The sequence below is a fragment of the Peromyscus leucopus genome, chromosome 2 (assembly GCF_004664715.2).
Source record: "Peromyscus leucopus breed LL Stock chromosome 2, UCI_PerLeu_2.1, whole genome shotgun sequence".
In the NCBI taxonomy this organism is placed as follows: Eukaryota; Metazoa; Chordata; class Mammalia; order Rodentia; family Cricetidae; genus Peromyscus; species Peromyscus leucopus.
Window position 1 is genome coordinate 60,481,047 of NC_051064.1, and position 26,626 is coordinate 60,507,672.

General features: G+C 49.6%; 1 protein-coding gene across 2 annotated transcripts in view; it reads right to left on the reverse strand.

The window, feature by feature from the left end:
• The window catches only part of Znf618 (zinc finger protein 618), a 175,352-nt gene that overhangs the window by 17,744 nt on the left and 130,982 nt on the right, over nt 1-26,626 (reverse strand). For both annotated transcript variants that reach the window (XM_037202603.1, XM_037202602.1), the window contains 4 exons: nt 18,906-18,995; nt 6,984-7,223; nt 3,447-3,527; nt 551-628 (listed from right to left, as the gene is read on the reverse strand). In XM_037202603.1, the coding sequence (XP_037058498.1) occupies nt 551-628; nt 3,447-3,527; nt 6,984-7,223; nt 18,906-18,995 (489 nt within the window). The remainder of the gene's footprint in view (nt 1-550; nt 629-3,446; nt 3,528-6,983; nt 7,224-18,905; nt 18,996-26,626) is intronic.

Sequence of the window (26,626 nt, forward strand, 5' to 3'; positions counted from 1 at the left end):
GAGGTCCAGGCTGGGAAGCTGGACACCTGTGCTGTGCAGCGCAAGTGTGAAGACAGGCTGAGCCTGAGGTGGAGCCGTGCAGTGTGTCTTACACTAGCAGCCTGTGAACAGCCTCCACATCCTTCCAGCTAATTCCTTCGGGAGCTCCAGGGCTTTGGAGAGAGAGAACGGTCAGTGCATGGGACTGCCTGGGGAAGGTCTGAGCCCAGTCTACCCAACTGCTGGCCTCTCTACCACCAGCCTCTGCTCATGTTGACCTTGAACCATACTCAATGCCCATTTCCAGGCCTCTTTTCCTGGCCTGCCACCTCTGGGAAGCCTGTCTTCCACCCCCACCCCCAACTCATCCTGTGCCTGGGCTGAGCTCCCAGGGCTCAGACTAGCCAGTGATGAAGGACTTCACTGGCCGGGGCTCACAGGGTGGATGCCCAGGACTGACAGCATTGTGTGTGTGTGTCGGGTTAGGGGTGAGATGGGGAAGGGGTGTGTGCTCTGGGCGGGCTCTAATGGCCGCTCCCATTTGTGTGTCTGGGGTCCCTCTTGGTCTTACCTGCATGGGACTGCATGTGCTCCAGCAGGTTGCTGTAGAACTGAAACTGAATCCCACAGGCACCGCACGTGTAGGGTTCTGGGGAAGACAGGTGACATGTGACAGGTGGCTCACCCCCAGGCACCCCGACACTGGGCTGCAAGGTGGGGACCCAGATGCATACTTGGGACCCAGGGCCCAGCCTGTCCACTGGCCTGTCACTAGCCTGGAGAGGGAAACGCTGAGGAGAGGCAGAGGCACAGAGGAAGGAAGACGCGCAGATGCGGGCTGCTCCACCAATGGGCCCGCTCCCTTATCGAGTGCTTACTTCATGCCGGGCACTGTTCTGAGTGCATGGGAAGGACAACATCCAGGCACTGAGCGAGCGAGCGAGCGAGCGAGCGCTCTCAGGAGACACACTGTGTCCCTTGGGGTCCTCAGCTCAGCCCCTCTGCCCCTGGGGCCACACAGGGTCACTGCTCACAGAGGGAACAAATGAGGAGATGCACAAACGAACGAACGAACGAACGAACGAGGAAATTCACCACGGGGAGGGGATGACAGTGAGGAGGGAAAGAGGAGACGGAGGAAAGCGCAACGTCGGGGTACACTGGAGAGGAACAGGAGGGGGAGCTGAGGGGAACAGGCTGCACCATCAGCTCTGTGAATCCAGTACCTGGCAAAGAGGGAGGAGGAGGAAGCAAATCACTATTAGGTAGAAGGGAGGGAAAGAGGGAGGCTGGGAAGAGAAGTCCTGGGGCTGTCTGGATAGCCAGGAGTGGGTAAAGCTGTCCCTCCTGTGTACGGAGGGCTCTGTCTACCTGTCCATGCTTCTCCACCCTCCTGGGCCCTCCGCAGCCTCCCCAGGCTGGGTGTTCCCTGGAGGGTGGCCCAAGGCCTGTCTACATCTCAGTGAGGCCAGCAGTGTTCACTCCCTGACCTGCCTTGCCCTCTTCAGCCCCCCGAGCAGGACCATCCATCACTTACTCTGCAGGAGAGGGAAAGGATTGGAAATCAGGGGACTTGCAGTTTCTGCAAAAGAGAAACAGTTTAGCTAAGTTTTTTTTTTTTCCAGGCCTGGGGCTGGGAGGTCATTACACAGGCTGAGCCAGGGGGCGCTCGCAGTAGGCACCCAGGTCTGTGTAGGAAGGTGGGTGAGAGGGGACTGGCAGAGAGGCTACGGGTATCAGGGAGGCAGCTATCGCGTGGTGCTGGTAGGGCTGTTTCTCTAGGGTGCTCTGACAGTGGGACTCGGGTATGATGCCCAATAAGTGGCCATGCACTTGGTGACAGGATGTTGGAAGCTGTTTCCAGGTTCTGACACCAGGGTTAGAGTGCTTGGTACCAAAGCACCCGAGTGGCCCTGGAAGGTTGTTTGCTGGCAATCCCCCATACTGCCTGGCACTGCCAGAGGATGAGGCTGGCAAGCCCCCAGTGTAGCGGGTAGCAGGCTGAGTATGGGGTTCCTGGCTCTACCTACAGCCTGGGGGACCTGGGGTCACAATGGGCTTCTCCTGGGCCTCAGTTCCCTCATCCAGAAAGTGGGAATGAACGGAACACTGTCCCCACAGGATTGTGGTATGGGTGAAAGAGATACAACACACAGAGCTCTGAACACGTGCCAGCCACGTCGTAAGCGCTCAATAAATGGCGGCCGCCAGCAACAGCAGCAGCAGCTGCCGCCGCCCACAGCAGCTTCGTTCCCAAACCGATGTTAGCCTTGGTGGCAGGAGAGGCGCCAGGGGTGCAGCATGGCTTGGCTGGGAGCCCAGGCCAGGCCAGGCAGTCTGGGTTCTAGTTCCAGGCTGCCACTTCATCCTCTGCGGCCTCGGATGGGCCACGACGTCCCTCCTTGACTAATCCCTTAGAGAGGCTCTGGGGTCCCAGTGACAGCCCCGCATTGGTACTTGGTTTACATCAAAGCAAACCAAGGCAAAAAGGCAAACAAACCTCCAAGCAGCATGTCCTCCTCTCCTGCCTGTGTTCTCCGGGGCCGTTTATGCTCATACTCAAGTACATACAACCAAGGAGGGATTAGGGCTCACCTAGGGCACTCACCGGAGGCAGTAGAGCTAAGTTCAAACCCCAGGGAGCTTGCGACTATTACTAGGCAGAAGCCTCCACCTGGTGTCTGTGCTCCTCACCACTTGCTGAAGCCCAGGGTGGCCAAGATGCACACCATTACCTGTATGCACCAGGCAGTGCTGGCATGGGGGCATTCACGCAAGCCTGGTATTCGGTGACGCCAGCTTCACAATGGCAGAAGATCTGTTCCCTTCCTGTCCTGGCCATCACTGTGCATGCCAGCCTGCTGTCCCTTTCTCAGACAGAGACTGCTGGTGACCACGCACATTCCTGCCAAGGGTAAACTCTGGAATCCAGAGCTGTCTGTCCTGCCGGCTCCAAGGTGCCACTAGGGCCCAGAACGAGGCAGCCACCAGGTGGCAGCAAACGCTATCAGGAGTGCTCATGCAGAGCCATAGCACTGCGAGGGGGCTAGAAGAGCATCGGTTCTGTGGTCTGAGGTCCAGTGTGGGTCCAGAACCTGGGACCTCTGGCTCCTTTAAGACGTCTTTCTACTGCACCCCATTTGTGTCTCCCGAAAAGAAGCCTGCTATGGTATTACTTTTCACTTAGCTATTGGCTCTCTTTGGGCTACCCATCTGGGCTGGCTGAACTGATGTCTGGGTTTGGGATTAGGGAAGTTTCCCTCTCCAGGGGCACGGGACAAAGGATCAAAGTGCAGCCACAGAAGGGCTTCCATGGGCACAAATGCCCCTTCTGCTCTTGATCTCACTACTCAGCTCCCCTCTTACCTACACCAGAAGACCCCCAGCACTGCCCTTCTGAGGGAGGAGGCGACAGACGGACAGGACAGGACAGGCCCCGTGTACTGTCACCTCACAGGCGCACTCACCACTGGAATTCTGTGAGCTGCTGTTGGTCTCCTCAAAGTGGTTCTGTGCTTTTCCTTCTACCCGCCGGCTGAAGGTGCTTTCTGCTGGGTGGACGGGGAGAGGGGGAGAGAGAGAGGAGGGAGAGGGAGACGGAGAGAGAGAATGAGACTATGACATGGGCAGGGGCCAGCTTGTTCGTCAGGCCAGAGTGGGCAGGAGGCTCCTAGACCTGGGAGAATATAAGAACTCCACTGATCCCTGAGCCACCTGGTCCCAGGAGACTCTCTGGCAAGTGTCTGGGAGGTCCAGGAATGGAGGGGGAAGGAGTGACCTGCCCAAGGACACACCAATGTAACGCACCCAAAGAGCGGACAGGGAACAGGTCAGGGCCCCATTTTTCACTCCAGGGCCATATGTGTAAGGCCAAGTCATTGGAACGAACTTTCTTCTGTTCCCCCTGGCAGGCTGTGCTGCTACAGCCTCGCCCCCCCCACCGCAAAAAAAAAAAAAAAAAAAAAAAAAAAAAAAAGAGGATGGAGGATGACAGCCCATTTTCTGGACCCAGCAAGTATCTCAAGGCATAAAGGATGTCTTGGGACAGGCACATGACAAGGAGGAAGGGGGTAGAATTTGCTCTGGAAAGGCCAAAGACTAGGTGAGGAGGGTTGGAACTCGTAGTGGAGGGGGCGTGCTTGGCTCCTTGTGAGCCATGCCTGGCATCTTTCCAAAGGCTCACCGTCTCCCAGGCTCTCTCTCCGGAAACTCCATAATGCAGAGATGGGCTCAGCCAAGCAGAACGCTATAGCTACAGTCCCAGCTGCAGAAGATAACCCAGCCTTCCCACAGTGCTCCAGGTACCAGGTGCTCCATAAGGCATGGTGGAGCCAGGAGATGAGAGTCTCGGGAAAGTCAATTTGAGATACTCAACTAGCCCTGACCCTTTTGACAGCTTGGATGAGGCTACCACAGGCTCAGAGAAACTGACTAGAAGGCGATTCACTGGACTTTAATAGATGCATCCTCCAAAATAGTGGGGGTCCTGGCAGAACCCCATTTTAAAGATTGGATTCTGTAATATCTTTCCAAGTGGTGTTTGTGGGAATTCACTTGGAGAAACACCACTCACCAGGTCCATCCTACCCAACAAAGTGCTGGGTGTTGGTGCTCTGGGTCATGGGGGACATGGGTGATGGATGCCAAAGGCAGCCAGAGGCAGCTCCTATAGGCCTGCTCAGTTCTTTTCCATCACTTCAAGGTCTCCCATAGCCTGTAGAGGCTGCTAGCATTAGGACCATGCTCCCTCTGTGTCCATAACAGCCTGGGTTGAGCGTCTCCAGACAGCATGTAAACTGGCAGAGTCCCGTTCATTCTCTGTCTACAGAGTGTGAGGGGCTCTCACTCTTGAGCACCTACTGTATACCAGCCACAGGGCCAGAGGTCTGCCATCATGGTCTCCTTGAATCTTCTCCCCACCATGAGGCTGTGTGATATGATACTGGCCACGAAATGGCAGAAAAACAAGCTGAAGTCAGCAGGCTCCTAGCCACTGCGATAGCATGTGAGCCTCAACTGGAGACAGGTGCCTCCCTTGTAAGAAGGAAGGGCTCCTCTTCTCTACTGCAGCCTGTGTGCACAGGGGACAGGCAGGTGGGCAGGATCTTTGTTCTGACTAGCACGTGGGTGAGACTTGGTGCAACTCAGGTCACCAGCACCTGTATGAAGTCCCCCACTGCTCAACTTTCCCGGTGCCAGGGCACCTGGTTGGAGACCAGCGTGCGCATGTCCACATGCACACAAACAGCCATATTCTCTAGGAGGGTGACAGTGACAATCTCCACCTTACACCACTTCAAAACCCCTGCCACCTCCTGCTCCCGACCTGCTGCCCGTGGACTTGACCAGCTGGTTAGCCCAGGTCAAGATCCACCACAGGGCTTCCGAGTCTCAGAGGCAGCTGCTGGTGTGCCCTTGGCTCGCTGGGCACTTGGCTGAAGATAGTTGACATTCAATGAGTGCCAAATGCCATGCCAGTCCCGGCAGACAATTCCCAGTGGAAGCTGAGGGCCTTTGCAAACTCAGCCACAAAGCTCAGGAGGGGAGCAAAGGCAGAAAGCCATGACCGTACCATTTGGTGAGCCAATGTCTGCCTCCAAGGGGACCATGGTGGCCAGTCATTCCAACCCTTTTAAGGTGCTGAGGACCGAACCCAAGCAAGGCCTTCCACAAACACTCTACCACTGAGCTATCTCCCCAACCCTTTTTTTACTTTAAGATAGGGTCTAACTAAGTTGCCCAGTCTGGCTTGAACCCACTCTATAGCCCAAGCAGGGCTTGAACTTTTGATGCCCCTGACTGTAGTCAAACACACAGTACTTGAAAAAATCCACACTTCAAGGCTGGCTGACTCCCCTCCTTTTGGGAGATATAAGCACATGAAACAAAAGACCACAGCTAGGCCCAAATTAGCTTGTTAAACCAGAAGAAAGGCAAGCACCACTAATTAACCCAGCCAAGTCAACAGTCACCAAATGATGCCAGGGGCTCATTTATCTGACCTTTCAGTGGAATCATTCTGTGTGTTTAGTGGCTAGCTTTGGCCTCCTGAAGGTAAACGAAAGGCCCACAGCCCCATCATCTGGATAAGTGGCCCAAGGCTTTCCTTATATGAGTCTGAGACTCGGGATTCCTGGTAGCTGTAACTAGCACATAGTAGGTCTTATATGCAAGAGGAAACAATCACTGGGGACTTTGCTGCTCAGTCACCTTCTGGAGCCAGGGCTCCTTTTTGCATGGGCCTGGAAACTTCTGAGCTGGCCTCCTCTGGTTTCCTGCTGGGCCTCTACCTCCAAGAGGGTTTCATGGGGGAACTCTAGGGAGTGGGAGGCCAGGGAAACAGAGCTCGAGACAGCCACCCTACTTGGTGGAGAACATCTCTGCTGAAACAGCCTGAGACAGTTTTCTGGAAGGTGAAAGTGCAAGGTCACGCGAAGGGGTCCAGGCAGAATGAACTGGGCGGGATGGTCACAGACAACAGCGTGCTCACGATGGTAAATGGCACCCGCCACAGGGCCACTGAGGCACCGGTGCAGCAGGGAGTGGTAGGGCTTGTGGAACAGGGGAAGTGCATAGACACTGATTGTGAGGGAGGCACCAACCACTGCCCTGCAGGAACACAGGCTAGGAGCCAGATCAGATGTTTCAGCACAGTCAGAAACTCAGAGTTCTACACAGACTCTTCTCACGGTCAAACACTTCCAATTGATCTTTTATAAAAAGCTTTTAAACTTCATAAAGGCCAAATGAAACAGACTCCCTTAGGCCATGATTTGAGGAAAAAAATGTATCAAATTACTTTGAAAATGTTTGTAAATTTTGTTGTTTAACCCTCCAATTGAGGTCCAGAACTTGGTCTGCCAGGGTCACAAGTAGCCAGAGGCCATGGGTCCCAGTCTGTACCAAAGCATGATGGGACTTTTGTCTTGTTCTTGCAGGGCAACAGCTATGGCCGGCTGTGGGCAGGGAGCCAGGGAGGCGTGGGTAATGGAGGCCGTCCGTACCTGCGGTTGCCTTGCTTGCTGGAGATCCCGAGTTTGGAGTGCGGAACGTCTGAGTTTGGGTAGCTGGAGGGGTACGGTGTAAGAGGGTGGTACATCGGACCACGGAGGCCGGAGCTTTTTTCCCCGACTGGTTCGTCTGGGTCTTCGCTGCCACGAAGCGTGGAGATGGGGTGACCTCTGGATGGGAACACTCAGAACCGGTGTCCGGATCTTCCGGCGGCTCCCACCCGGGGGCGGTACCTGAGAGGGGCATGTTCTCAGTCCTTGAGGGCCTTCAGAGCCTGCAAGTGACTGGCCTCTCAGGCCACGGGTCCCGGAAGGCTCACTCTGACACACCTATGCCCAATCTGCCCTCATTCTACGGGGAGCAAGGGCTCGAGCTCCCACCCGGAGCCCGAGGACCTTTGAGAGTCGAGAAACTTCCCCACTTTTCACTTCAAGGAAGCCTGACCTCCGGGTCATGCCCAGGACTACCTGTTAAGTCACCACCACTTCTGTGCAGTTTCTGAGTGTCTACATCCTTAGACTCGGGGCACCTGGAGCATTACCCCAGGCCCAAGTACATTTTCTAGAATGTTCAGCCCTTTTCCTTCTGGCTCCTACGTGACGAGGAGAAGCAGACAGGCAGTGACGGTGGAGCAGGGAAGGGACAGGGGTTGGGAACTGCTGTCCTTAGGAGACTTGGGGCCTGTCACTGCCACAGAGGTAAACGCCTGTCCCCCGTGAGGCGTGGGAAGTCTCTCTTACCCGCATCCTCCACAGAGCCAGGTTCTGAGAATGAGTGGATTCTCAGGCAGTTTCCACCTCTGGTGGTCTTGGGTGCCCTGCACTTGGCCCTAACCTGACCCGCTCAGAAGAGCATCACACAAGGCCTGCTTGCTGAGACCATGTAAGGTCTACAGCTATGTCTCCTGATGGAAAGAAGGGGACCAGACAGAGTGGGGAGGGGATCCTAGAACCCACCCACAGGAAGGAGCATCATCCTGAAGGCCCTACCTGTGCACGGGGCCTGGGCTCACTGCTCTGAGCCCCTTGGGCTTCCTGGCTCTGTGAGGGTGGTGGAGCCATGTCAGAATCCTGCTCTCAGGGCAGTGCCCATCCTGGGAGTTGGAGACTTAAACTACCCATACCAGAGGCTGAGATGAAGGGCTTTGAGCCCCCGGCTTCCAGCCATTCCTAGCACTGATGCAGAAGTCGAGGTCCAAGGAATCCAGGCCCCATGCGAACAACCACAGCTCTTCCATGAGGAGCTGAGCACAGTACAGGAGATGCTTGCCTGTGCACAGGGCTGGTTGTGCCAGGGGAGTCATTCGGTCACAGCTCTAACAAGCTCCAGCCTAGCTGAGGAGATCTCCGGGGCCTCAGTCTGAGGAAGGCCCGGGGAGCTCTCACTGGCAAAGGACACCTCCATGTTTTCCTTCTCCCCTTTCCCGTTCTTTCTCACTGAGTCGAACAGGAAGGATGGCTTGTTGAGTAGATCCCCCTCTTCACTGTTGCCACAGAAAAACCCGACACATTCAACCCGATACTGCTGCCCGGGTCCGCCTCTGACTGCTCCACCGTCTCTCTATGCGAGGAACAGTTTAGGAGCCATGGCTAGAGGCTCACTCTCGGGCCTAAACTGAGGCTGGGAAAGCCAGCTCATAGTGGAAGCCTAGCTCCATGACTTCTGGCCTCAATGGTCCTGGGCTCTGTACTATAGGGGGAGCAGAGTTTCCCCTTCCTACCTCCACTGATGAGGCAGGATGACCCCACCCCAGAGTGGGCAGCCCCCAAGGAACTCAGTAAGACATCCAGAAGCCAGAGAGATACCTTAAAGTAACGGCTCCTCACATGGAAACTGCTACTGATGTTCCTGCTTAGAGACGGGGAATCTAAGCCAGGAGCTCCAGTGAGATCCTTAGGGACACCAAACAAGAAGGTGCTGGATGACACAGGATCTGAAGCCAGCCAGAAGCTCAAGAAGGCCTATCAATATCATATATTCCCTCCACGCATCACATGACACTCACCCACACATCCAGAGCCCTGGGGTATGAGGACAGAGAGTCCATGAGCTGCCTGGCCACCTGCTCTCCCGAGAGCCCCGTCTCTGTCACTGCACCCCACTTCTGGGGACTGTTTCAGTTGGTTCCTGCTGTGAAAATCCTGGCATTGCTTATGGCAGGGACCTCAGGGCACCTATGAAGCACTTGATCTAATAAACATAGACAATCATCTGTTTGCTCCGGCTGCCCTGCCTGGGGCTTCTCACCTCACAGACTCTGCTCAGGCCCCTCAGCTCCCCACTTTCTCACCTCCTCTAACATCGTTCTCTTCCACGCTCAAGGCCGTTGTCCATGTTGTTTCCTTTCATCCCTTCACATTCCGACTGTTGGACCTATGTGCTGCACTGAACATCACTTCCTTAGGGAGCCCTCCTTAAAACTCACTTTCTTGACTATCTGTCCCTCCCTCTCATCACCTCTTCCCTTCCAGGAACTGACTGCCATCGATGACATTTGCTGTGACCTTTGATGAGTTTGCTCTCTAAAGGCCCGAGTGGTCTCGTTTGTCCCCCTATCTTCATGCACTGGGCTTGGAAGCTCATTACCTGAATGAACCACAGGGAATGATTCAGAAGAACCATGCCATCCACGAATGAATGCACTGAATAGCCAGAAGAGTGAAATGTAGAACGCTGGAGTAGAGGGCATCAAAGTCAGGAAGTCAACAGAGGCTGTAATGGTGCCACGAGGCTAACCTTATCCTCCCCCTGCCTCGAAGTGTAAAGCAGAGGGGGTCACAGAGGTCTGGTCACCACTTCAGGGTCACTCAATGGGTTGACCCCAAGCATGGATGGATCTCAGCAGGTTCCTAACTCACATTACCCATCAGTCTACTCCACATGTTTGGCCTCACATGGGACCCCATCAGGCTTCTACCTGGGCCTGTACTAGGAATGAGCATCTCAGACAGATTGGCCATTTTTCATTGTAAGAAACACATGCGATTTTTATACAAACAACACACCTAACAATGACAGGGTGCAATTATACAAACACACCTAACAATGACAGGGTGCAAAGTCTCTCCTATAGGAAGCTGAAAAATTAACCGAGGCAGAAAAAAAAATAAGAGAAAAGAAAGAGGCTAGAGAGGTATGGGCTGTCTCTAAACTCTAGGAAGCAGGGGTGAATTTAAGGAATCCCGTGTCCTAACGCTGAAGATGGGGGGGGGAGAGACAACCTTCATGGAATTGTGTCCTGGAAAGAGGACTTCTGGCCACAATGCAGTGATTGGAACAGGACTGGAGTTTCTGATGAAGCTAGAAAAACAAACCACGGTGTGCAGACCTCACCATGTGATCCATGGAGTAGACTCGAATCCCAGCTCATTCCAAAATCTCCACTGGAGATAGCAAGCTCAGAGTACAGAGCAGGGCCCAATGGGCATGCCCACTCACTGAACATGAACCAGGACAGTGACCAAGGTCAGGGTTTCTGATGAGGCTGGACACTGCAGGGCAGAATAACAAACAACAGATAACTGAGCCAAGAAAGAATTCCAGAAATGTGCAGTGGGGCTTCCTTAAAGGCTTTAGCTGAATTACGCACCATCTGTGTAGAGCGGGTCTCTGCACAGAGAAAACAGACGTGTGTGTGTGTGTGTGTGTGTGTGTGTGTGTGAGAGAGAGAGAGAGAGAGAGAGAGAGAGAGAGAGAGAGAGAGAGAGAGAGAGAATGAGGACTGAGAGGTCACACTGAAGTCACACAAGATTAGGAGATCTCTGGGTCCCACCTGCCAGAGAGGAGAAGGCCTACTGACGTCAGCAGAGTCACAGGTCATGCCCTGGAAAGCTAAGGCAATGCTGAGGAAGAGCTATCCCTGTTGCTCTAACCCGGTTTAAGACAAGACTCTGAAGCATTAGTTAATCTGTAAGGAAATTAATTGCCTGCCAGAACTAAGGCAGTACTTTTCAAAGGAATAAAACACAACCCAGTCAAGTCCACAACATACCATCTATAAGATGCAGCACAAAACAATTACTTTCAAGGGGAACCAGGAAAATGTAGTTAAAAATCAAAAGGAAAACCAATCAGAAGAAGCACAGAAATAAATATGAGGATGGAATTATGGGACAAAGACCTTGAAGCCATTATTATAAATGTACTCAGAGGTTTAAAGAAGACCATGAATATAACTGAGAACAAGGAAAGCTATAAAAATGAATTTGCAGAGATTAGATATTGTAGAAGAAATGATGAATGAATTTAAAAGCAGGGCAAACTGAAGCATAGAGGGATAATTAGGCTGGAAGAATAAACACTGTAAGCACTATCAGACATCTAATGCACATGCAATTAAGGTACTGTGAGAGGAAAAAGAAACCAGGGAAGAAAAATAAAAATCTCTTGGTCAAAGCTGACAAATCTCAGCAAAAATTACTAAGAACTAGTCTTACAGGTTAGTACTTAGAAGGCTTCAGAGGGCTTGAAAGATGAATCAGTGGTTACAATCTAAATTCATGACAGACTGTAATACATTGAAGACATATACTATAAACCACAAAGTGAAAAAGCTGATAGCAGAATATTAATGGAATAAATTAAAAAATACTTGATTAGTACTGCAGCAGGCAAGAAAATAAGAATGAAATTGAATAATATGAACAAAAAGAAAAATATATAGTACCAAATGAAATCCAATCATATCAATGTGCTATATTAAATGTAAATGGGTTAAACTGTTCAACTAAAAGGAAATAGTTCATTTATTGTACCACAATTTTTTTTAAGATAGAGTTTCTCTATGTAGCCCTAGCTGTTCTGGAACTCACAGGGAACCCTGTGCCTTTGCCTTCTGAGGGATGATTTTCAAGTCATGTACCATCATGTCTGGCTTATATGTTCCATTTTAATTTGAAGCTTAAAATAACAACTTTTAAATATTCTAAAGGGGAGGAGCACAGATTTGAAAGAGTGTGTGCATCTAACAGCAGACATCCAAAAAAACTAGCCAAAAATGGATGCATCCTAAAGAGGCAATGAAAAACCCAGACTGAAGGGTGAGGATTTTGAGACTTTTGGCTTAGTACCTGATAAGGCAAACAATTTCTTTTTAAAGGCAAGAAAGGCCACAGAGACTTGAAAATTATCAACTAACTTAACCTAACTGACTCTACAAATCATAAACTTACTCTTAATTAATTAATTAATTATGGTGAAGTGAACAGGGAAGACGTAGCCAAGAGAAATCATATATAAGGTAGACCACAAAACTCAATTAATTCCAAAGATTAGAAATCACAATATGTATTTGACCATATTAGAATTAAATTAAAAATTTTAAATCATTAACTTACTAATATATGGAAAGGGAATACATTTTCTAAATGATGTTTCCTATGAAGAAAATGCCAGGTTTGACCATGTAAGTGTTGAATTTCTATAAAAATATTTATAGAAAGTAATTCCAACTCTATATAAATTCTTCAGAAAATGGAAGAGAAAGGAAGTTTCTTTGAAACTGCTTCTATGAAACAGCATTGTTCAGACACATAATAAATACAAGGACGTTACAGGAAGAGCATGGTACTTGTTGTAGTTAAAGTTGCTCAACTACCTTGGAAAACAGCGGCTAATCTGTGGACATGTATGTGTTGTGCACACGTGTTGTGAGCACACTCACCCGTGTGTGCACACATGGAGGACGGAGGTCAGCCTCAGATAGCTTTATTAGTTCCCCACATTAGTACTGTTGTTGCTAATGTTCAGAGTAGTATTTCTGAGACAGGGTCGGCCACTGAATCCAGAGCTCACTGTCTGGGCAAGGATGGCTGGCCAGCAAGCCCTTGGTACTCACCTCTCTCCACTTCCAACCCCCAGGACTGGGATCACAGGCACGTGCTGCCCATACTCAGCTTTTAAGTGGATGCTGGGAACCAAACTCAGGTCCCTGTGCCTGCACATCAAGCACTTTACCACAGAGCTATCCACCAGTCTCAACAACCAGCTACTCTTAAACATACACCTACCGGATGATCTGGCCATTCCACAAAGACGTGTACATATAGTTATGGCAGCTCCATTCCCATGAGATCTAAGGTGGAGATCTCCACCTTACACTCTAAATATCCACCCAAGAGTAAACAGATAAAGGGCTGGATAATGTCTATGGAGACCATGGTATATGTTTGCCATTTGCCATTCAGTGCTTTGGTCAATGACAGACCACAGTATACGGTGATTCCATAATGTCATACCGTTTAATAAAGCCACAGTTGTCTAAGTTTGGGTAAGTGTCGCTCCCTGATGATTGTACAACAAAAAACCCTAATGATGTGTTTCTTAGAATGTGCCTGACCTTAAGGGAAAGATGGCTACGTTCAGAGTGAACTACTGAAAGGCAGGCTACCCCTCAGTAATGGAGCGCATTCTGTCAGAGTCCACCTATGTTGGACATGCAAACTCATCAACACTAACATAAGCAGACTGGTGACTGCTGGCGGATGAGAACACAGTGAATAAGGGATTACAAAAGGGCACACGGTGACTGGATTTGCACTCATTATCTGAATCTTGGCACACCCATGGACCAAAGGTTCCCACTTTCACACTATAAATGGTGGGAACTCTGTTATGGGATTAACATATCTCACTGGTGGTATTTAGTGCTTCAAAGACTCATTAGAAATATTTACTTCCTTTTGTTGTTGCTGCTGTTTTTGTTTTTTCGAGACAAGCCTCCTCTCTGTGTTGCCCTGGCCGTCCTGGAACCCACTGGCCTTGAACTCAGAAATCTGCCTGCGTCTGCCTCTGCCTCTCAAGAGTTGGGATGAAAGGCGCGCGCCACCACTGCCCAGCCAATACCGACTTTCTTAAGGACCCTTAGTCACACCCCACTGGTTGATCATGGGGCACATTCCTAATCTAGGACTGTATTCCCTGCCCTCGGGAGAGTTTGGCTAAATGTCAGGGGAATCCTGGGAAATTGTACACAGAAGTGAGTAGAAAACACGCCCTTGAGAGCAAAGTAACCGATCCAAGTACTTCGACGCTTCTGTAATTCAGAGTTCCTCTGCAAAACCCTTGCTGTGATGGCATCTTCAGTGCGCGCTTCTATGACTGTATATGTGTACATATAATCAGAGTTGGATACATTAAACACACGCTGGGTTTTGTTTTTTGTTTTTTTTCCAGAGCTGAGGACAGAACCCAGGGCCTTGCGCTTGCTAGGCCAAGTGCTCTACCACTGAGCTAAATCCCCCAACCGCACATACACTGTTTTAAAACAGCAATTTTGGCAAAGAAGAGACATCTCAATATTGTAGCTTTCTTCAGTTCATGTGGCACTCTGACTTTCTGATATCCTCAACCTATTTTAATAAAACACAGGCATAGCGACTCACTAAAAATGCATGCCATTTTGTACACTAGCAAAAAACAAACAAAACAAAAGTTAAGAATCTACACGTTCATCTCAACGGAAGGAACACGCCACACAACCCCAATTTACAGGCCCACCTTCCAGCAAACCGGGTGGAAGGCAGCCCGAGCTGACAGGGCCAGTGACGCTCAGCAGGGAGCAACCGAACCCTGGGGTGGGGAGCGGGCAGGCGCGCCTGCTCGTTTCTTCCGTCCAGCAGGACGTGGAGAGCACAACCCCTCAGACATCAGGAAGAACACAGACCAGGAAGGGAGTCGCTTTCACTAGCTGATCACCTCACCAGGAGCAAGAAATCCACAAAGGAAGGAAGCTACAGGGACTGACGAGGAAATCAGTGAACCTGCAGGACACAAACGCAGAACGCAAAATTCTACCGCTCCCGGGAAACAGCAGGAGCAACTGGGAGAGTCCAGTTTAAGAATTACAGCAGCATCACAGGGCACAAGACACCTATGAAGCGGGTGTTAGAACTGAGGAGGACTAAAGCAGTCCCAGATACGGAGGGCTACACAACGGCCAGGGCCTGGCTGGGAGACCCAACACCATAGCCATGCGCCGGCCCTGAAGACCCAACACCACCGCAAAGCGGTGACTCTTCAAACTGGCCTACAGAGTCAATGCAATCCCCCCAAAAAAATCTAACTGAATTTTTTCTTTCTGTCCCCCTCCCTCTCCCCACCTTCTCATCATTATCATTTTGGTAGAAAGTGGCAAGCCTCTAACATTTATGTGAAAGAATAAAGTTCCTAGATGAGCCATATAGTCTTTCAAATGGAAGGATAAAGTGGAAAAAATGTAAGGAGAGCTGTTTTAAGACTTCCTGAAGAGGTGTAATAAATAATAGCACTGGTGTATGTATAAAGGTAGAAAAATGAATCAATAGAAAAGAAAGACATTAACCCTTGGATGTTCAACTGGTTCCAACAAAGGTATCAAACCACTAAATAAGAAAGGGTACCTTCAACAAAGGCTGTCAGGCAACCCAGTGTCTACACAGAATAGGACCAACCTCATACCTCACCTCAGCCATGGGCTAATGCAACTCAATTGCAGACCCAAATGTGGAAGTTAAAATGATCCAAAACACTTCTAAAAGGCAAGGAAGAAGCCTCACCATTATTAGGTAGGCGAGGATACCAGATCCAGAAGCACCTACTGTAGAAAAGAATGATAAATTATGCTTCATGAAAGAAAGTCACCTGCTTATCAGTGGGTTCTGCATGGAAACTACCAGGTCTGCCAAAGGCTGGGAGAAAACATCCATGTGATGAAGGATGGGGACCAACTCAAACAGACGAAGAATTTCTACAGCCAATGAAAAAGGACAGGGAAGAGAAAGAGAGAGAGGGAGGGAGGGAGGGAGGGAGGGAGAGAGGGAGAGAGAGAGGGGGGGGGATATCATCCACACAAATATTTCCAGACTAAAATAAGGAAATGGACAATAAGTCAATGTAAAGAGGGTGAACATCACCAGTTACCAGGGAAGTAGAAGTCAAAGCCATAAGATGCCACTGTCCACACACTAGAACAACCAGAAACAGACAGCCCGATGTACCCAAACCCCAGAACACTGGGGCCAGCACAGTTCCTGGGGAGGCTGAGATGCTATGGGCATTTTGGAAAATGGCATGTCAGTTCTAATAAAAAAGAAACAAACCTATTCCCCGGTAGCTCCACCCCTTGGTATTTGTCCTCAAGGAATGACCCCCCAAGCCCACGGAGCGCATCACGCAAGCCTTTCACAGTAGCCCCATTCACGTCAGCCTGAAGCTGGAATTGACCCAAGTGAACAGGCAAGTGATCAAACAGACTCGGAGTTTGCACAGTGGGGATCCATCAGCAGTAAAAAGGAGCTGATGTTATGACACACATGAGTCTTAAAAACGTTTTGTGAACAAAATCAAAAGCAGACATAAGTGCACACATGGGTCTCAGGAGAACTTCCACAGTCAGCCTTCAGTTCATCGGAACCAGGGACACATGCCCAGCCATGGCCACCATCCAATCACATCTTCACACCCACCTCCTACCTCTCTCTCCCAAAGCCTCCCCGACACAGGTCGAATCCTGAGGCCATCAAGACACTGTCTCCCGCCCAGCCTTGCAGAAGCCATCCTCTGCTGAAACTAGACCAAATCTCATGTTGTATTTTAAACAGGTGTTTCTAAAATCCCCAGAAGACAGCAGTGAGTACCAGAGAAACATAGTCAAAAACCTTAAGTCTAAAACAGAGAAAAACCAAATGAAAACCAGGAAGAGATGTAGGGAGACCTGTGGGAGGGAAGCACCAAGATGTCGGGGAAGAAGTTAGGGTGCAAGTGGGGCTACCCTTCCCGTCATGTGCCAAGGGAGGCTGGACAGCTTCAGGGTGGAGGTAGGCTTACAGCTGCTGGGTGCGCTTCGGGACCTACTCCTCATCTTACTAACACCATGACCTTATCAACACTCTCTGGGAAGCAAAGGAAGCAGCACAGACACTGAAGCCCAGCTGCCTCTGGCCTTGTGAGTGATGCCTCTCTAAGTGCATTCTGGGTAGCATCCTCATTGGCACTTAGCAGCAGCTGCCCACAAACAGCCCAATGCCTGGGCACCAGCATCAGGAGTAGAGATCAAATGGACAGGATGGTACCCATCCAGTAGACCCTCTGATACTCTCTCTACATGGCGTGGCTACATAGGGTGCATTAGGGCCACAGTAGATATCTACCTGGAAGTCACTGCCGGATGCAGATGTCAGTCCAGACTCTGGGACAGAAAGATCTCAAGGACCTTCACAGATGGGAAACTTGGCCCCAGAGAAGCTCACTAGGCAAAAAGTCACACAACAGTCAGGCATAGAACCAGACCAAGAACAGAGCACAGCCCAGTGCGAACGAAGGATTGAAGCTACCATCTACAGTAGGGTGTACCCCAGCCTTACCACTCTGCCAGCAGGGAGGAGTTCCTTGGGAAGCTGCTGATACCTCCATTGAAGCACTAGACACCTGTCCCCCTAATCAGATATCCTCAGGGGAGCCACCTGCCTATGCTGCTACTGAAGGTCTGGGACCATCCCAGACAAGGGGTTTTGATGCTGTGACCTCCACAGGCTGTCCCTCTTCCTCTACCCAACTCTTCCCAGTCTCAGAAAGGGGGATGATCCCCATAGTTCTACAGTGAGGTGTCCACACAGGGAAATTAGAAGAGACCCCTAAACACCCCGCCCGACTCTTCCAGAGGCTATGAAAGTCCTGCCTCATCACAACTTATGCGTCCACCTGCATAGGAAAGGGTGAAAAGGCGGAGACCCTCTGGCTCATACACTTAGGAATGGACCATCCCTGACTCCCATCTGCAGAAAGACACCTGGAAGTCACCAGGTAGGCTGACAGGCATCCAGAGAGTGGAGGACCAATGGTACCAGATGGAACCCCTTTCTATCCTTGTCAGGACAGAAGGAAGGGATTATGGGTCATGGTCACCAGGAAACGCCAGATGCCTGGGCCTGGTTTTCAGATCTTCTGCCTTGCACAGTAGCATGCCTCCTGCCTTCTTAAGGGTTGTCTTGCCTAGGTGCCCTCCCACCAGGGAGGTTAGGCCTTGGTCAACTAGGAGGAAAGCTACATCCCAGGACAGATACTGGGGGGGGTGTGTGTGTGCAGAGTCAGGAAGTCTGCACATGCAGGTCTTTGGAGAAGGTGGGGACGGGGTTCACTACAGTTCCTTGACAAACGCCACCCACTTTCCTGATGCCCAATATGAGAGCCAGTCCTCTAAGCGCCTGTGAGAGAGCCCGGTGTGGTGGTAGTGTATTCCCCGAAATATTGTGCACGCTAATAAACTTATCTGGGGGGGGGTGTCAGAAAACAGGACAGCCACAATATTAAACATAGAGGATAGGCAGTGGTAGCACACGCCTTTAATCCTAGCATTCCAGAGGCAGAGATCTACCTGGATCTCTGTGTGTTCAAGGATACAGTCAAGCATGGTGACTCATCACGCCTTTAATCCCAGAAAGTGAGCCTTTAATCCCAGGGAGTAATGGCAGAAAGCAAAAAGGTATTTAAGGCGTGAGGACCAGGAACTAGAGCTGGTTAAGCTTTTAGGCTTTTGAGTAGCAGTTCAGCTGAGATTCATTCTGGATGAGGACTCAGAGGCTTCCAGTCTGAGGAAACAGGATCAGCTGAGGAATTGGCAAGGTGAGGTGGCTTGTTCTGCTTCTCTGATCTTCCAGCATTCACCCCAATACCTGGCTTCAGGTTTGATTTTATTAATAAGACCATTTAAGATTCATGCTACAGCCTGGCCTGGTTGGTTTCTGCTTCTGAGGAGGCTTTCCAGGCTAGTCTACCTCACAGTCTACCTCATGGCTCAGGCTAGACCCAGACACCTGACAGCCCAGACCCAAGCTCGCCTTGCCGGCACCCTCCCTAGCAAAGCTCCAGAGTCCTGGCCAGTGGCTAACCCCTGCCCCTTCCCAGGTCTCCCCACCCTCCCAGCTGGAGAAGGGACTCACTGATGGGCGCATGTAAGGCGACATGCTCCTGGTAGGGCGTGTAGTACTTGTACTGCTTCCCGCAGAACTCACAGGTGTAATTGCCGGTTTCTGCGGAAGGAGAAGGAGGTATGAGAACAGGTGCCTGCCCTCCCCCACCTCAAGTTTCTTAGCCCCCAAACTCCTCTTCATTCTGGGACCACCAACCAGATTCAACTCGGACTGTGGAGGGGTACGGTCTGGTTCAAATCCCAATGTGGCGTCTCCTATAACCTCTGACAGTTGGTGCTCTCTGTGTGTGGCGGGGGTGCGGGGAGAGGGGGCGGTTCCATGTACACATGTGTGCATAGGTTATCATACGTGTGGAGACTCAAGGTCAGCTTTGGGTGCTTTCCTCCACAGATGTTTGTTTGTTTGTTTGTTTATTGAAACAGGGCCTCTTGCTGAACCTAGAGCTCACTGATTTGGGGGAACTGGCTGGCCAGTGAGCTCCAGGAATCCACCCTGTTTTGCCTTCTCAGTCTGGGATTAGAGGCACAGGCTGCTGCACCTGGCTTTTTACATGGGTCCTGGGGATCTGAACTCAGGTCCTCATGCCGGCATGCAAGCGCTTTGCCAACTGAGCCTACTCTCCAGCCCCTCACCACCTCGTGCCTCCACTGTTCTACCTGTGAAAGGGAGGGAACAGAAGGGCCACCATCGTGGACTGCTGTGAGGTTAACTCTGAGTATGAAACGATTAGAACAATGCCTGGCAGCCTTGACGCTCTGGGGACCCCAGCTGACCCGCAGTCAACCTTTCCATCAACCTTCTTGCAAGTCCTGCCCACTGCAGGGGTCACCACCATGGTCCCTTAGCTCTAAGACTTGGTGTCTCCACCCACCAGAGCTGGGGTCACACTTCTTAGTCCTCGGTAGGCCTGAATATTTGTTTATTTACGTATTAATTATTGCATGTGTCTGGTGTACATGTGGGTGCACGTGTGCTACTGAGCACATGGAGAGGTGGGAGGAACAGCACGGGTTCTGCAGGACAAGTTCAGGTATCCGGCGGACAAGGCTCACACTTTACTCCTTGGGCCATTGTGCTGGTCCATCACTAGCCTTTTATCTTCACATCTCTCTAGGTTCTGCCTAAATTCTCCTTTAAAGATGTCTGGTGTAAAATGGTTTATTAGGGGACAGTGCTGATAAAATACTGATAAATACAGGCGCAAAGCTTTTAAAAGAAACACACGCTATCTTCTGCGATCCCTACACCAAGGGGAACATCTTCCCCCAGGACCTCACCAGCTGCCCCACCCTGCCCCCACATCCCCTTCACCCTCCTCTAGGGCGTTTCTCTGCTGCTACCATTCATTTGTCTGGCTCCTGTGGCCTTGAATTAGCCAGCCCTGATCAATATCCTCTTTGTAACCTGGTGTATTCAATCGACAATACTTTGTGGACATCTTGCCCAATCAATAAGTATTGATCTCCAGGACTGCCTTTATCGGCTGCATGGCTCCCACGGGACTTGGGAATTTGCTGAGCCAGTTGCCCTCCACCAGGGGACATTCGGATTGTTTCAAGCCACACACCCCATCCCCTTGTTAAAAAAAATGCTGTAATACACGTCCTTGCAGGGGCTTTTGCATATTTGCCTATTAGTTTGGCACATGATTACAAAAAAAAGCCCACTGCTCAGGAGCCTGCCTGTGACTTCCTAGGGATAAAGAGGTGGGGGAGGGGCACGCCTTCTGGAGGCCTCTGGTCACACACATACTGCATCCCTACCACTCTGCATCCCTACACTCTCTATTTTGCATATCTGACCTGGGAGGGACAGCCCGATTACACTACAGACTTTATTTTCCATTTCCTTGATTTCTAAGGAAATTGTTTTTCTTGTATAATTAAGTATAGTTTTTCTTTTGTGAATTTCTTTTACAAATCACCACATTATTTATAGATTCATGATATCAACATTTTGTTACATATATTACAGACAGCTTTGTCTCAGCTGGCTTCTTAAGTCTCTTTTGATTTCCTCTCCCAACCTGGAGGCTTTAGGATTACAGGTAGTTAAACAATTTTTGGAGCTGACTCATGAATGCTGAAAAGGTATGCCTTTTAGTTCTTGTCAAGATTGTTAGATCAACTGTATTAATTATATTATTCCAATATTATATAACCTTGTCTGCTTGCTCCAGGAAAGTCTAAATGCTGTGATAAACCCTCCTATTCCACTGCTTTCCTGGATTTACTTTGTTATTTAGGTACATTATTGTTTGGTGTAAGAAAGCTTGTGGTTCAAACTCTCTACTGGAGGGCTGGGAATGGAGTGGTCAGCTGAACTTGCCTAGCCTGCAGGACATCCTAGGTTCCCCCATCAGCTCTGTGGAAACTGAACTTGGTGCTAACTCTTGCAATCCGAGCAATAGGAAGGCAGAGGGAAGAGGATCAGAGGTTCAAAGTGACCCTCATCTACACATGGAGCTCTGAGTCATCCTGGGCTACATGACATGAGACTCGGTCTTAACACACCACTTCTAAGTGGTTCCTGGACCACAGGAGCCTGACAGAAACCCAGTATCTCTGGATTTACCCAAGATCTGCTGAGAGAAAATTTCTACAGGTGTGGCCCATAAATTTATGTTTTAACAAGGACATTCTAATGCATGGGAAAGTTTAGGAAGCATCGTTCGAACATTTAATTAAACCATTTTATTAGTTCGTCTGGTATTAATATTATTAAGTTCCTAGTGATCCATCAGGTCGTGATTTCTACTTGTTTGCATGTGTCTAATGACATGTTCTTACATGTTCCTATACTTTCATTCATTAAGCCGGGACGGCACTAAAGTGGAGGCTGAGCAGAAACTGTCATGTCCCTGTCTTCAAAAAGCCGTGTGGAAAGGGAAACGGAACGCTCAAACCATCACACGACTTTCAAACCGCACCCATAGTATGTACACTCAAGGAAACAGTGTCTCGAAACGCCACAATGAGGCCTTTAATCTCTTTAAAGGAGTAGAGAATCAAGTCCCTGGGAAAGACAGGCTGAAGCAAAGGGAAAAGATAAGGAATGAACCAGGTGGGACGCTCGTAAACCATTAGTGATTGGGATTATTTCCAATGAACTTGACAGCTCCTCTTTTCTCACCGGAGAGATTACACCGCTTGCTTTTATTGCGATGATCGATTTGGTTTTTACATGGTGAACATTCCTAATCCCCAACCCTGAAATGCTCCAACAGGACGCCACAAGTAGGAAACTCCATGCTCTGAATCTTTGTGTCACGCATAATGTCATTACAAATATTTAATGAAAATTACTTAGAGGTTATCTATACCCATATATGAAAGGTAAGTACATTTTCTATTTAGACTCAGGTCCCATCCTAGGATAGTACATTATGATACGCAAAAATTTTAAAATCCAAAATCCAATAGGTCTTAAGCATTTTAGCTATGGGACAGCCAACCTGTGCTCATTTTCTGTTTTTCTAGCCTCACCCTCTCTAGTTTGTCCTTCTGAGCTCTGGCTGTTTGGGATACGAGCTCTTTGCTTTTCCATTTCCTCCTGTGTTCCATTATTTTTAAATATTCCTTTTTATTTTAGAAAGCATATAACATATATTTCTTTAATAGTTAACGGGGGGGTGGCATTTAAAGTATTTCACTGCTGAGAAAGGGTGCTTAACCTGGTACTTATTAAACTGAAAAAATATTTATTTGTATTTATATGTCTCTGTGTGTATGCTACATGTGTGTGGGTGCCCACGGAAGCCAGAAGAGGTGTATGCTGTCAACTGCTGGATGGGGGTGCTGTGAGTTGAACTTGGGTCCTTTAACCGCTAGCCCTTTCTCCAGACCTTTTCTGAGACTTTAGCACATGTAAAAATCCCCTACAAAGTCTCACAGCATAGATCAACCACCGGGTTCTAATCTAGAGATTCTGATGCCACAGGTTTGGGGTAGAGTCACAGAATTCACATTTCAGGTAAACTTCAAGGAGAGGTTGATCCTGCTGGTCTGGGACCACACGCAGGGTGGACCAGCCAGTCCTTCGCTGTGCACAGCATTGGAACACTTTAGTGCATTACCCCATGTCTCTCTTCTTTCAATTTTTATTCTTTTTTGGGGGGAAGGCAGGGTCTCACATAGTTCAGGCTGGGCCTGAACTCACTATGTAGCTGAACATGGCTGTGGCATGATGGTGTCCCTGAATTTACTATGAAGCTGAAGGTGGCTATGGCATGCACTACCATGCCTGACTTATGGGGTGCTGGAGATCAAACCCAGGATGGGTTTGTGCATGCTAGGTGAGTACCTTACCTACCAACTGAGCTAATCCTGGTCCTTTTTGGTAACTCACCTCTATATTTAGGTCAATCATTAGCACATACACTCAACTTCCATAATTAGATTTACAATGGTTAAAACTGACTTGTTCAGAGTCCATAGTCCTCTTACACTATAGATTCCCCAGTGCCTACATGTGTTCCATCAATCAGTTCCCTAAGTATGTTATTTCAGAAAAAGTTTTTCTCATTTTGATTTGCATGCCAATTCCAATTTGCCCAGGCGTAACATTCTTACCGCCTCTTTCCTTCCAAACATATCCACTTTCTTTGGATATACAATGTTGCAGAGAAGTCTCAAGACGTCTACTTGGAACTCAGAGGTAGATACAACTTATTTTTTACAGGTAGATATCTCAATTTTCCTCTTTCTAGCTACACCTTTGAAGCCATTAAGATCTGCTGATGCTTAGGGTCTCCTTATGTTGACTCTGCTTGACAGTATGACAAACCTTTCAAACTCACACATACAGGGCTCCGTGAGCTCAGCAATGTTTTCTTCCATTAGCTCTTTGCACTCTTTGTCTGTCACAACTGGTCACAGCATCAGTCACCTAGAGCTGGTCCCGTTTTCACACGTTTCTTATGGTCTCCCGTGACTGCTGTCCTTCACGTTGCTAATCGGTTTTGTGCAGACCGATTCTGTCGTTACGGTGGTTCGGCTTTTCATACGGCTCCTGTGTTCTGTTTTCCCCTTTCCCATCTTACGCTGCTCTGTGCCTTTTCATCTTATCCCGATGTCTTTTCATCATACAATCCCAGGCTCCTTTACCACAGGGCCATGCAAAGGTGGACTGTCCCTCCCCTATCCACACGTTCGGGCACTGGGCTCCACTGTGATGCCATCTGGAATTGGGGCCTTTGAGAGGCAATGAGGATTCAGTGAGATCAGGAGGAACCATATGATGGGGTTAGTGTCCTTAGGAGAGACACCAGATCTCAGTCTCCCATCTCCCTTCCCATCACCCTTAATGGCGACATAAGGTCCTCTGCAAACCAGGAAGAGACTCCTCACCAGAACCCAACCCCACCAGGCTTCCAGATTCCAGAGCTGTAGCAGTTACGGCTAAGCCTTCAGATTCTGGGTTTTTTTGTTTGTTTTATGGCAGGCCAAGTGGGAGATGAGTGGTAACCTCCTCTTCCTCCTCCTCCTCCTGATACAGGATTCTTGCTTTGTAGTCCAGGCTGGCCTTGAACTTGAAATCCTCCTGCCTTAACTTTCTTAGTACTAGGCTTACAAGTGTGTGCCACCACATCGAGCCTGTTATAATATGTGATGGAGGTTGTACAAAAACGTTTTTGTCTAGACTTTGTGACAGGCAGTGTTCAGAGATACACTCTTCCCTGGGCTTTTCCTGCACCTTCTTCTTTATCTGCTGGAGTTCTCAGCATTGTTGAGCTTTTGCTTGTTATCAAGCTGCCTCCTTTATCCAAGCATAAAGGTCACTCGAGGCCAGCTTTCCTGCCTCAATAGATGATGGGAACTGTTCTCCACATCCCTCCGGCCCACAGCCACAGCAGTCATCCTCAGCCTGCAGCTGACGGGCATGACACCCGACCAACACTCTTCCAGCTGCTGCCCTCTTGCTCCTCAGGGCCTTGTCTCTTCCTCTCCCATTTGTTCAGGTGAGGCCCCATGGAAAGCACTTTCCTCCGGAAATCCTCCTCTTCCCTGGACCTTCGGAGCTTTCCTTGGAGTAACCAGGCTCCCTTGTCCTATGCCTAGTATATTTTTTAGGGATCCATAGCACCAGTCTTTTCAAGAAGCAGCATCCTCCACTCGCGCTCAGTCTGAGACTCCGACATGGCTGCCGCAAGCAATCTTACTCCCACTGGGGAGAGGTGGGGGTGCCCGCTGCCAACCCTGGTTGAGTTTCCTCAGGGTAATCCCAGTGTACTCCGTGGGGAGTTCTCCAGATCCTAGCAAGGGCTTCCTATCGGATCAGGCACAGAACACTGTGCATCTTGATGGGCAGTCTGCAGGTCCCACTTAGTCAATGTGACAAGGACCGTGCTAACTCACTTACAACAGAGTCCCACCCTATCCCTGGGGCCATCCTGAAAGGGAGGGCTGTCATCACTCCACTGTGGAGTAGATCGGACAGACTTCAGAAATAGGGAGGGTCCCACGCACTAGGACTAGAGTTGGGATGTAGGTGTGGGCCTGCTCTCGAACACCTGATGGCTTCCCAGTGACATCCCTCGTCTTACACCCTGGATAAGAGACAGGAACTGGGCTCGATACTGCTACATACATTCTCTCGCCATGGAGAATGTGCCACCGTTCCTGTCCCCCGCTTCCAGGTGAGCCAAAGCACGCTGAGCAGGGCTAAGCACCTGTTCGTGCTTCTCCTACAGTCTCACTCTCAGTTAGACATCTCACTGTCTTCTCAATCCACGAGGTGATTTTCACCCTCCCAAGTACCCAGTGTCTACTATGCTCGCGACAGGCAGTTCGATCCCCTCTGCAGACACCATGTCCTCTGCAGGCTCCTGAATGACTCAGGAAGAAGCAGAGAGAAATCTAAGAACTACCCTCTGAGCATGCTCAGACAGCACGAAGGAAAGGCCCCACGGGCAGCATCTAGAACCTTCTAAGATCCCAGGTAGAGCTCCCTTCTGTACAGCATACCCCTCTTCCATGTTAGCTCATCTGATTTCCTCACCCCCGAATTCTGTCTGGGTGTGTGTTTTTGCAAACAGCCTTGGATCCTTATTGTAATAAAGAGCTGAAGACAATAAAGGTCTCTTCTTGCAGGATAGTAACTGAGGCACAGGAAACAGGTGAAAGGAACAAGCTGGAACTTCTTGAAGGGCTGGATGGAAGAGTCTCCCTCTTTGTGGTCCTACTGTACCTGCCTACACTGACCATGGGGGGGGGGGTCCTTCCCTATCTAGTCTCCTCCTGGCAGCCTCGTGGTCACCCAAGTTCCTCTCCATTCTGAACTCTGGCTCAGCCCTTTAAGGACCAAGTCTGCTGTGGAATAATCCTGTACACTGTGAAAATGTGTTGCTCTCATTGTTCATAAAGAAGCTGACTGGCCAAAAGCTGGACAGGAAGTGACTGGGCAGGAGACCCAGACACAGAGGAGGCTGGGAAAAAGAAGGGTGGAGTCAGAGGAGTTGCCAGGAGACACAGAGGGAACAAGACATGCTGGAGGACAGGTAAAGCCATGAGCCACATGGCAAAAAAATAGATGAATAGAAATGGGTTCATTTAAGTTGTAAGAACTAGTTAGTAATAAGCCTGAGCTATCAGCCGAACATATATAATTAATGTTGAGACTTCTGTGTGTTTATTTGGGAGCCAGCAGTCCCGATAAAAAGCTCTGCCTACAAAGTCTAGATACTCATGAATACTCTGAAGAAATGAGACACCTCTAAGATATTGAATGAA